The sequence below is a fragment of the Daphnia pulex genome, chromosome 12 (assembly GCF_021134715.1).
Source record: "Daphnia pulex isolate KAP4 chromosome 12, ASM2113471v1".
In the NCBI taxonomy this organism is placed as follows: Eukaryota; Metazoa; Arthropoda; class Branchiopoda; order Diplostraca; family Daphniidae; genus Daphnia; species Daphnia pulex.
In genome coordinates, this window is record NC_060028.1 from 6,246,477 (window position 1) to 6,258,689 (window position 12,213).

At 41.8% G+C, this 12,213-nt stretch overlaps 1 protein-coding gene across 1 annotated transcript; it reads right to left on the bottom strand.

Moving 5' to 3' along the window:
- Positions 1-3,443: 3,443 nt before the first annotated feature.
- Positions 3,444-4,308, bottom strand: LOC124209973. The gene is made up of 4 exons (XM_046608224.1): positions 4,069-4,308; positions 3,866-4,013; positions 3,677-3,805; positions 3,444-3,541 (listed from the first exon to the last, which is right to left on the bottom strand). Exons 1-4 carry the CDS (start codon positions 4,306-4,308, stop codon positions 3,444-3,446), a joined length of 615 nt encoding a protein of 204 aa, XP_046464180.1.
- Between the last annotated feature and the right edge of the window lie 7,905 nt (positions 4,309-12,213).

The window sequence follows — 12,213 nt, forward strand, 5'->3', positions numbered from 1 at the left end:
TCTCCATTGGTAATCGGTAATCAGGATGTCCTAAAACAGGAGGCGACGTCAAGGCAGCTTGAAGGGAGTGGAAGCTGGTCTCGTTTTCGGCCGTCCATCGAAAAATTTGATTTTTCCTGGTTAGTTCCGTGAGCGGCCTGGCGATGACGGCAAAATCTCTGATGAACCGCCTGTAATAAGAGCATAACCCGACAAAACTCTGTACATTTTTGACGGTGGTGGGGGTGGGAAAAGCTTGGACAGCATTAACTTTTGAAGGGTCAGGGGAAAGACCATTTCCGCTCACAATATAGCCAAGAATTTTTAACTGCGTGGCGGCGAAAGAACACTTATTCAGTTTCAGTTTTAGGTTGACTTGCGCCAAACGTTGCAGAATAACTTCTAGACGTTGTAAATGCTGTGAGATTGAGTCGGAGAATATCACTATATCATCGAGATAAACCAAACAAGTGTTTCATTTCAGACCGGCCAACATAACATCCATCATTCTCTGAAACGTACTTGGGGCATTTGTAAGGCCAAAAAGCATGACTCGAAACTTGGTTCCATCTGTACTTGCCAATAGCCGCTCTGGAGATCTATGATCGAAAAATACTTGGACCCCTCCAGCCGGCTCAGGGCATCGTCAATTCGAGGAAGAGGGTACACATCTTTGACCGTGATCGCATTCAGTTTTCGGTAGTCGACACAGAATCGCCGTGACCCATCAGGTTTTCGTACCAAAACCACAGGAGCAGCGAAGGAACTCTGGGAGGGCTCGATAATTCCCGCTCGACGCATACGCTGCACTTGGGTACCTATTATTTCTCGTTGTTTCCATGAGCTGGGATACGGTGCTTGATGGGTCGGTAGATGATCGCCGATATCAATCCGATGTTGGACCAAATTAGAAGATCCGAGATCATCATCATGAGCGGAAAAACAATAAGAGTATCGGCCCAGCAAATTCTTGAATTTCACTCGATCGACCAGGGGTAAATCTTGATTAACACTTCGATCGAAATCGAGGGCTTCTGTTTCAGTTTTTGCCACTGACGTATCGGATGCTTCCTGTACTTCGAAAATCTTTCCCAAGGCCACTCCTTCTTGGATCCACTGGGGAGAGTCGGAGAAATTTATAAGTTGAACAGTTTCAGGTGGGGCTCTAGATGAGTAACAAAATCTTCCAATTGACAATCCCTTGTCATTCATGACTTTTAGAGAAAATTCTATCATTTCAAGTTTTTCAGCACCCGTTTTAGGACTACGTGCATGTTTGATTGGGATGACATCATAGTATGAGCAGGCACCATACAGGATTTGTTACAAAAAACATAATTGTCTTTATTATTGCACATAATGTCTGGATCTCCTATTGTTAAGGAAGCCATGTCGGGAAAATAATCAACTTGGATTGACTGAAGTTGACGAAGAGTATCATTTCCCAGCAACATATCATATCCGTTGATATCAAACACAAGAGCCGAGACAGTAACAGAACGGTGGTCAATTGTAAATTCTGCATCAATCATACCCTTTGGGCGCGTTCTTTTACCATCAGCTAAAACCACGTCCTGTCCAGTCCATCTTCTTATTGGGATTTTTAAAGCTGTACAAAGGTTGGGGGAAATAACAGTAACGCCAGCTCCGGTATCCACGATGGTTTCCACGTTACGATTTGAAAATAAGACATTCTTCAATACTAATTTAGTGCGATCTAGTTGGGGAATGGAGAAGACGGAATCGGTGGTGTCACTCCGCTCAACCACCGCAGCTAGCTTGACGGCTTCACTGAGGATGAAGGAGTAGGGCAGCTTTTTGCAAGGTGACCGGGGAGGTTACACTTAAAACACTTTCGTTGGTCACATTCACGCGCAATCTGGCCGGGCTGGTGGCACTGCCGACATATTGGTTGTCCGTCCCGAGAACGTTTGTTCGTAAAAGGTTTGGATTCCGGCTCCCTCATAAAACGTCCCGAACGTCATTACTGATTTCCTTCCTCATGCTACTCAATGTTGAACTGAGTTCGCATCGAAATTCAGTTGCCAATTCTTTTTTGAATGTCTTTAATCTATCTTCAGTAACGAACGGGGAGGCTTGTGGTAGAATGGGTGGTTGTGGTGGTATCATTAATACTGCTGGAGGTGTAGATGACGACACTAACGGTGGTTGATTGGCTAACAAGTCAGCTTGGCATTGAATTTGTACCAACCGCATAAAATCTTGTGAGGTATGAACTTCGGGGTCGAGGAAGGGATAAACCTTTTGGACAAGAGAGAGTCTTAAACCGCGTAAAAGATGCTGTACTTTAAGGGCCTCGTCCATATTTCTATCGACGCGGGAACACAAGTAAATCACATCGTGACAATAAGTCATGACAGGTTCGTGTTCTTCTTGATAGCGGGAGCGAAGTTTGGTTTCCAAGTCCAAATCATAATTAGGGGGCTTAAAAGCCACCAAGAATCGAGCCCGAAGATCTTGAAACGTTAGTGGGGCTGGTATAAGACTCAAATACCATCGTCGCGCTACTCCTTCCAAATGGATCCCAAAATTGTGCAGCTGCTCGTCAACATTCCACTCGTTATAATGAGCAATCTCCTCGTATCTCGACAGCCAATCCACCGCATCTTCATGTGCTTCTCCCCGAAAAAGAGGTGGTTCACGTTCTTTTCTTCTTACCAAATTTTCCTCACGGGCAATACTACCAATTCGTTGTGCAGGTCCTTGGTGATGATGATGTTCAACGTCTTCGGGGCGATCTGGGTTTACTGCGGCAATGGCAGCACGTCGCGCATTACGAGCTCCTCGTTCGGCCATTCTTTCATCAAGGGAAACAGACCCCGACAAACACAGGAAAACGGAACGCAAAGGCACAAGTTACAGTGTTGAACCGAACAGTGTTAGAGGATACCCTGCATCTCCACCAAATGTCAAGGGAGAGGGACTAACATGTTCGGTTGGAAAGTGCGACTTGAAGCTGTTTCACAAAAGAAAAAGAAAACAGACTGAAGGTCGCGACTCCACCACCGACACAAAGACAAGAACAGTGAACAACTAAAAAAACAAGAGAAACGTGCTCCCCCTTTTGTATCCTCCGTCAACGTCGTCTCGTTTCCAAGAACTATTATTGTCAAGCGTCGAGGAATCGTCAACTTCCCAGGATCAGAATCAAATGGGAAACGTCGGCCCTGGAACAGCCAAATGTCTGTTCTGGGAACCAATCAATTGCCACGTTATTGAAACGTGACAATATAGTTCAAGAATAAGTCACGATTTAGATCAATTTTTCTACGGGAACATGAAATTGACTCAAAATTTGATGAGGGTCGGGAACATTTTTAGTTACCTTCTAGTATTAGGTGTATTTTTCTACCGATCGCACTGTTTTGAAAAACACGAGCGTCATGCATTGACCCTAGCAATCCCGTACTCACACTTATAAACTTCAAATTTTTGTTACAAGTTTATTGCAGAATCATAGCACAATAACTCTTTCGGCATGTGTATGCTGCAAAATGCTCAAAGGGTTGGCAAATTTTTATATAGGTACTGTCTACGATACCTGAAAAGGAAAAAATTACAGAATAATAAAAATCACGGGAAATGATTGTTATTTTAGAATGAAGAATTTCACAATATACTTCTCAGCCATTTCATTTACTTAACTTATAGCTAGCGGCATCGGCATGTAACCTACCAATTGAGTAAGGTAGAGCAAATTGTTCGCTAATCTCTTGTAATTCATGCCGTTGCGGCCAATGAATGAAATCGGCTGAATGATTCTTGAGTGTGATGCAAGTTGCTAGGAATATGAAATGAGCATCTCCTATTTAATTTCAAATTCGTATAAAATCTACAGCCAGTACTGATTTTTAATGTTATGTACCTTTGAGCATTCCAAATCTATCACCAATTTCACGAAATGAATTTTGATTGCCCAAAGTCCATAAAGTTAAATACAGTTTAACGTCATTGGGGACGTAAGATCTCATTTTTGCAACCTCGGGGAAGGTATCAAATCGTCTCAATAACTCCTAGAAATGTTACAAGTTAGTTCGGAACAAGGAAAACACACCAGCATAGTAATACTTGAAAAGCCAACCGGGACATCCTAAAATGTTGCTTAAAAAATCTAGCCGTATACCTATTCGCGGTATATTGAACGTATTCTGTGATACCGACAAAGTCAGTCGGCCCCCGATTGCGTTCAAGAAATAATTCGCGTTGAGGTAACATTGCAGCAAGTTCTTCAATACCCACCTGAATCTCTACATCTTCATCTGTTAGCATTTCTGCAATTATAGTAAGAAGCATGGGTAGTCCCTCCATTTTCAATTTTTTAAAGTTAGTTTTGACTTTCACATTACAAATTTTACAACTTCGAAGTACTCCGTTAAACATAAGAAAACATGGCAACGTTGCTCTTCAGTAAAAAGAAAGATCAGACCGATCAGGCCCGTCAAGTGCAAAATCAGTCGAAACAGACGAAACAGACGAATCCTGATTCGTCTGTTTGCTCACTTGACTTGCCCCTGGACTTTGAATTGAATAATCTGTTATCTCGCAGGAACCCAAAATTATTACATTGTCTTTTCTCCCAAGGAGGAAGGAAGGGTAACTGGCTTTACGGATGCTGATCTTAGTGGAGACCTGCATGACAGCAACTCTACTTCTGGGTGTGTTTTTCTCTGCCACGGAGGAGCCACTTCGTATTTCAACCGCAGGCAAGAATGTATCTCGTCCATCTTCATGACTGAAGCAGAATTCGTAGCAGGGAGCGAGTCAGCTAAGGAGGCAACATTTATTAGAGCAGTCAGGCAAATTTTCTAAAGCAAGAACAGCTTAAAGAAAATATGCTCAACTTGAAAATGAATGAAAGAGGGTAATATTTTAGTAGTTGAAGGATTGGTAATGTTGCAAGGAAAAGTACTATCAATTCTCGAGGTAAAATATGGTCACATCATCACGACATACACATACATGATAAAATATGTCACATTATCGCCTCAAATTCTTTTATTTACAATTGAAGAAAGATTTAGCAATGTTGAAGAGAAAATCAAATATTTTGCTGAAAGAACAAGTTCTCCATATATACAATTCAGGAGAGAAGTAAATGAAAATTAAAATCACCATGCTTAAATTATTGTTGTTTTACATAACATGGATACGGTGATTAAATTCTAATTTTTGTATACCTACAGCACTTTAGACAAGAGGAAATAATTGATCACGAACAAAGTACATCACCTATTCTCCATCCTGATGATGCTCAAAACAGTTTTGAACAGTCAGTAGTGCATAATCAGTAGTAAATACTTCTAAGCATTCACAAAACAAATTTTTCCAATTAAATTTTAATTTACTATGGTAACAGTAACATAACCATGTTCGATACATATGGTCTGATTCCTTTAACTGAAGTAAGTGTTAATTAAATGATATTTTATAGGGCAAGTAATCAAATAAATCACTCAATGCCTAAATGACGAACAAAAAGGCAGCAAATTCCCTCAAGATTTCTAGCTAGATCCGCTGATGCTGTGGACAAGCTACTAACCGATGGCATTCTTTCCCCATCCGGTAAAAAGGTCAACATCAAACTAAGCAATGGTGAAATCACGCCAATCCTTAAACTTTCTTGGAAAAAAATCTCCTCGCCAAAGTCTTACTTTGAAAAAACCATCCCTTTTAATACTGTTTATTGTAACTTAACTAAAAGTAGCTACCTTTCGGTGCAGGCAAACACGTTTGAGTTTCAGACGTTGCTGAACACATTTCGAAATTTAACAATCCATCAGCACTAAATATTTCAGAATCAATCAGCACGCTTCGTTGTCCTTCATTAGGAGGCAGGTTGAGCAAGTAGAGTTTCTCTGTAAGTGAAATGGCGTGAAGTTCCTCAACATTCACTACTGCAATTAAAGAAGACATTTAATTGTAATACTGGGTACTGCAATTTAATTAAAAATTGATATCTTCTTCTGGTGCAAGCAAACTTCTTCGACCTTCCGGTGTTTCTGAACAGATTGCAACCTTTGGCAAATCCATAGCAAAAAACGTTGCAGAATCAATGAAAATGCTTAGTTGACCTTCGAAAGGCAAGCTGAGCAATCAGGGAAAGGGGAGTTTCTCTAAAAGTTCAGTGCTGTGATGCTCTTCTACATTCACTACTGATATGAAAGAGTTCATTATCATAATGGTGAATTTAGTTTAATTAAAAGTATACCGTCTGAAGAAAGTAAACTAATTGCACTTTCTGGTATGGCAGTACTTCCATAAGTGTGAGATGAAATGTTATGAGATGAAATATCATTTACAGACAATGATCCAGCTGTAAAATTTCCACTGTTTGATATTGAAAGAGGTGTCTTTGATTGTGAGGAACTATTGACGTTGATTTTCTTGTCACACCATTCTTTTACTTTATTTTTATGTGTTTGGGTTCACACACAGGCAACAACATAGATGTGACATAGATCCCGGGATAAGGAATTATAATTCTACTAAGATCACTATAAGAAAAAAATTTCTTTGGGACGGTTTAATGGACAGATCTCTAGACTCGATCCATCAAGACTCGACCGAAAAAGGGTTTTCAATGAAGTAATTTACGGCTTCATCTCCAAGGCCGGGCAAAACTGTAGGGGGAAGCGGATCAACTTCAGGGGTGCTACGACCAGGAACTGACGGCGACTGAAAGCTATCGAGTGAGAGTCCTGGTGCAGGGCTCGCTTTTTCCAGTGAGGGAAATGATGATGAGAAAAAGAACGAATTGGATAACGAAGATGAACGCGATGACGAGGATCCGGTAGCACCTGAAACCAAGGATGAAAATTATGGCGATGACTCTTCGATTGACGATGTGCCCCCGTCTGTGCTGGTAATATAATTGGCCAACAACCGATGACAACACGATCCAGCCGCCACTACGCCCACACATCCGGAAGACTATCTGCATAGGTACAGATACTCGTATTTTGGTTTGGAGCCGTCAGTAAGGGCATCTTCTATCATATTCTTAACAATCGCCGCAAAAAATTCTGACAAAGTGGAAGAAGCATCCGAGGGCTACTGCACCCCTTGTGTGAGCCGAAGGCTCCATGTAACATTGATTGCCAACATTTTTTATCAAGCTAAGCCCAGCAATCAATTCAAGTGGTGAAAGAACTTCTTTCCCTCTCTCGTCACAAATAATTTGGTACCGCCTTAATCAATATAAACTCTTTGTGAGCCGTCTATCTAAGCTGCCATTTTAGTAAAATTTTGGCGTGTCGCCTATCTTATAGGCCGATTACATTAAAATTTGTGTACCACCTCTCAGTCTGGTAGCAATACATTTTCTTATTGCCATTTTTAACGGCCACTTGCATTTGATTTCCCCCCCACTTCCTCCTTAGCTGTAATAAAAAAACTGCTTAAAATTCTCTTTTCTTTCTTTCTCACCAACACATAGTAGCGGAGAACCGAAAGGTACTCCAAAACAAACTGAAAAATAGGCAAGAAGAATCAAAGAATCAGGAGATCGCAGCTGCTCCTTCAAAGACTGCTTCTTTCCCGCTTGGGTGGAACCACCAGTAAAGCCAAGGACACATTCACCGGCCAGAAGAAGAGCAGCAGCGTTGGTCAGACAGCTAGTTCCAGAAGACCCATAGCTTCAAACTCCACTGGACAATTTTCTGCCCATCGCCCTGCAGTTATTTCGATAGGACCATTACGGGAAAAATCCACTCGCCCGCGCTACTGCGGTGACATCCGCTACTGACTGGTAGAATACACGGCTTCACGACCAGTACCGACTTCAATTCCTTCAAATAGTACCGCCAACACGGGCTCCAGCTGCTGCACCGATTCCGACTCAAGTTCCTTGTTGCCGGCACCAATCCCGGAAGTCAGCAGCAGGAGCAATATGGCTCCAACCAATCCAGAAATTTGCCCAGTTTTCGAAAGTGAAGAAGAGTGGGTTGCCCGCTGGAGCAGCGGCTCCATGAAATCGCCCAACTAGGTCGATTAAGGAAAACCAGATTCAACTCTGCTGGACAAGTTCTTCTGGCTCATCTGTATCTTGTATAGAGTCAACTGACGAAGACGAAAGAGGATTCAACTATGTGCTGGACAAAAATACAGCATTCCGACGGGATCAAGAAACGAGGAAGAATGCTTCATCATCGAACCAGCGTGGCGGGGCTGGATAAGAATATATATATGATAATGGATAGCATCAAGAGGAAGAGAAACCAAATCAACCTAGGAAAGTATGAAGAAACAATAGTGTATTCTTTGGAATGGTATTCGCCTTCTTCCCTTTTAAAAAACTTTCTTGCGCAATTGGAGTATTTGGAGCTCGAGCAATCGGTGCCTCCAACAACAAAAAAACTCTTTTTTATCACGTTAGATTAGTGGAACTACAGCAAGTCGCGCCATCTAAACAAAAAAAGTCTCGTTGTTAAAGGAAGATCACGTCCGTTTGTAGTAAGGAGCCAAGGAATTAAACTAGCTCCAAAATTAATTAGTTCTTGCAGAAATTCAACTAGGAGTTCAAATAAAGTGGAAACAAGCAGAAATTCAAAGAAAATCCGCAATCTCTGATGAGAAAAGCATCAAATCCAGCAGGGAATTAAAATGTACATTTGGGTAGTACAGCTCTATTGGCACCTACTTGATGGTTACACCCTTAAACATCCCATTAATCCACTTTTATTAGGGAATTGTCATGGCTTTCAGTTCAAAATTGAGTAGTCTATTGAAGCAGACCGTCCATCGTCCAACGAAAGCGCCCCAGAGATAGTCGAGTGTCGGAGGTAGTAGAGTCTGTGTATGCGTACTGACGTGCGCGTGTAACGTCATCTCGTCGCACGTGTGTGAGTACTAGACCTTAGGGGAAAGCTGTTCTGTATTGCTGGCTACCCCGCGTAAGTGTTGGATATATTTGCACTTCCCTAGTCATTTGTTAGTTGTGTATTATTCTAGTATAAGTCCCTTTTCTTATTCGGTTTGTTTGGGTCAAACCACTCGCCGGCCGAGGAACCGCAACACTATTTTGCAATTTTAAAAAAGTCCTCAAAGCATTTCCTCGCGTGGACGTTGAATTTGATTGTAATGCCGAATTCTGGTTCAATCGCCAATAACGTCTTCATCAGAAGTAAGTAGCAGCGACACCAACAGAGAACTAGGTTCGAATACTAACCAAATCTTCATGTTACTTTGCAATTGAAGATACCAACAACCCCGCTTCGCCCGATTACCAGTGTGGCAACCCCGAGGCAGAGTGGGCTTAAGTGCTCCAATAGGTTGAGACACGAAACTCACGCGGTGGCTGGGACCTGTTGGCCAATTTGTTTGAGCTCCTGTTTTTTAGTTGTTGGGCACACAAGCCTCATACGCGCTCTTAGCTCATCGTACAACAAACGAGAGTAGAGAGGCAGCGTAGAAGCATAGCTCAGCTACCGTTGCATCTACATAGGAAGCTGAACGAAGCGGAGGAGGCACTGTTTCACAACGCGCATCTATCAAAACACAGTTCGTGTCGCTGCCAAACGTAAGGCCTTGCGTTAAGCGTTTGAGTTACGCGTTTTTTACACTTGCAACGGTCGATAATGTCGCGAATCTCGCTGCTCTCCACCTGATCGAAACTCTGCGGTCGGACGCCCTGTCGTCGTAAAACAAGAAGAAGCCGCCGGGTTAATTCAACGAACCAAAAGAAAAAAAAGAGGAATAGTAGAACGGAATCCCCTTCGGGATTGAGTTTGGCAGCAGCTGGGCCGCCATCAGAAATCCTATATAACAACCTATGAAAACAGATGGGGGGCGAGCCCAAACTTACGCTGATGACTTTCTTGTAGATCTGAGCTGCGCCCATGCTTTCGCTGTACGGGTACTCGCTGGTGGTCATTTTCAGCATGCACATGCCAAAAGCGTAGACGTTGACGCCTTCGTCGTAGTGCTCCTCGTACATTTCGGGGGCCATGAATTTGGGATTGCCAATCACAGATTTGGCAAACGACCGATTCTTCAGTGTGGCCAAGCCCAAGTCGCCAATTTTCACGCAGCCAATCGTCCCCGTGATGAAGATGTTGTCGCACTGTCACGCAATAAGACGTCGTTAGATGAAAAGTTTTTAATTCAAACATTTTTTGTGTTGGTCTCGTTTATTACCTTCAAATCACGATGGATGATATGTTTGGTGTATGGAATGGAGGAAGTAGAGACCCTTCTTGATCTGACGGCACCACGACTTGAGCACCTTTAGATTGATCTTTTTGAAACGCCTTAAATACCTGTTTTAACGTCGAAAAATTATTGAATGTCATAATTTGTGTTTTACGTTTACGGGACTTTCGACAACTCAATCGCTTCTAAACTTTTCTTCATGTGACTTGTTTGAATTTTGCGCCTTTCTTTTTTGAAATTGATCCTGATTGGCGCCTTTTTATGTTGGCGGAATTTTCAAAAAACAGTTGTCAACACGCTGATTAAAGAATTTTTGCCACGTCACATAGTTTCTTAGAAAGAAAGCCTTTAGCACTTAAACTTTCAAATTTTTACAGGAATTCAATGTAGCGTTTGCCACAAATGGGGTTATAAAGGCGAAGTTTGCCTCAATAAAGACGAAGTTAAAAAATAAAAGCAGAAGGTAAACTGTACTGCTATTTTTGTGAAAAGCATAGCAATAAGCACCCGGACTGCCCACAACTCCGTCTTTGGAGATTGCAAACGGGTGGAAAGCAAGAGATGGAACATCTGCTAAAGCTTATGAGTTACACAACTTTGCACGTAGAGGGCATGAATATTCCTAGTGTCATCTACCATCATTTTGGTGGAGGAAAGAGCCGACTACGGAAGCTCCAAAGCGCCGTAATTGGTCATAAAATCGGAAAATACCTGCGTCACTGGAGTCATACGTCAACTTACTCTGGCATGAAGGCCACAGACGTGCAGCCTGTGGGCATACGGCCACGGCACGGCACCACGGTCAACTCAGGGTGGAAAGGCGCCTCGTCTGGAGTTTAACCCTCAGTTTTTCAAAGAGACAAAGAATCTAGTCATTCTAGTCATTCATGTATCTAGTAATTGATTCATCATTCATCATTCATCATTCATTGATTCATCATTCATGTTCTAGTCATTGCATGTATTTAGTCTTTTCGAAGATGTGAATATTATTTTATTTTATCTTATATCGTTTGACGTTTTTTATTACGTTTGCCGAAGATGTTACTTCTCATTTTCTTACCATTTTGTTTCCTTTATCAAGTCATTTAACAAAATGTTACTCAATTCCGCACGAACAGTATCGGGCGGAAATTTGGTTTTGTAATTTTTTTGGGGGGGATCTAAAAAGATTGCAACGTCTGACGGATGGGAGAGGGTAAGAAAATTGGCGCCAATAGTCTTTGTTCTGTCGCTTGTACGCCTTGGTGAAGAGTGGTCTGAAGTTTATAGTTTTTAGTCGTACATTCAAGTTTCTAGTTTTGAGTCGTACATTCAAAGTTTTTAGTTGTACATTCGAAATGGAAGAGTTTTCTCGTTCTGTGTCATCTCAGGAATTTGATTTAGAATTCGAAAAGTTACTTGATCAAAAGTTAATTTCATTGGAAAGTGAAAATATTCCAGATCCTGACATTCATCCTGAAACAAAGTTGTTTAAGTGTCTTGGTACGGCAGCATTTAAGTGCCATCATGAAATTGGGCCCTACCATTTGAAAGTCAAAGGGGAAAAGTGTAAAGCATCGTACAACCAATGGGTACTAATGTGGAAATTGATGAGTTGTTCCGACTAATCATTCTTCATTTTAAAAAATAAATATTCCCACACCAGACAAATTTTAAAAAAAAGAATTCCCAGCCTGTACTGTTGGTCTTTAACTTGAAGACAAGTTGTCTTCCGAACACGGCATCCCTGGATCACGGAAGACATACCTATCCCCTTCTTCCGGTGCTTGAGCGACTTCCGGGAAGGAGAGGAGAGGAAGAAAATTTTGAGGATACCCCCTAACGGGTGCGGGATCCGGAATTGATTGTTAGAGTTTTTTTCTTCCCACTAACATTGTGTTTTTTTCCATGAAATAGGATTTTTTCAATATTATCAAGTATCCTATGGATCTAGGAACTATATAAAAACGACTGGAAAACAACTACTATCAGAGTGCCAGAGATTGTATTCGAGATTTCGAAAAAATGATCTCAAATTGTAAAAAGTACAACAAACCCATGGATGACGTCGTAGTGATGGCC

Bases quoted from the DNA above. Each gene is read 5' to 3' on its own strand.
- LOC124209973 (XM_046608224.1), bottom strand. From the start codon at position 4,308: ATGGAGGGACTACCCATGCTTCTTACTATAATTGCAGAAATGCTAACA. The intron at 4,014-4,068 runs GTATTACTATGC...TAACATTTCTAG, and splicing joins TGTCCCGGTTGGCTTTTCAA to GAGTTATTGAGACGATTTGA. The intron at 3,542-3,676 runs GTAGGTTACATG...TTTCCTTTTCAG, and splicing joins TGCTCTACCTTACTCAATTG to GTATCGTAGACAGTACCTAT.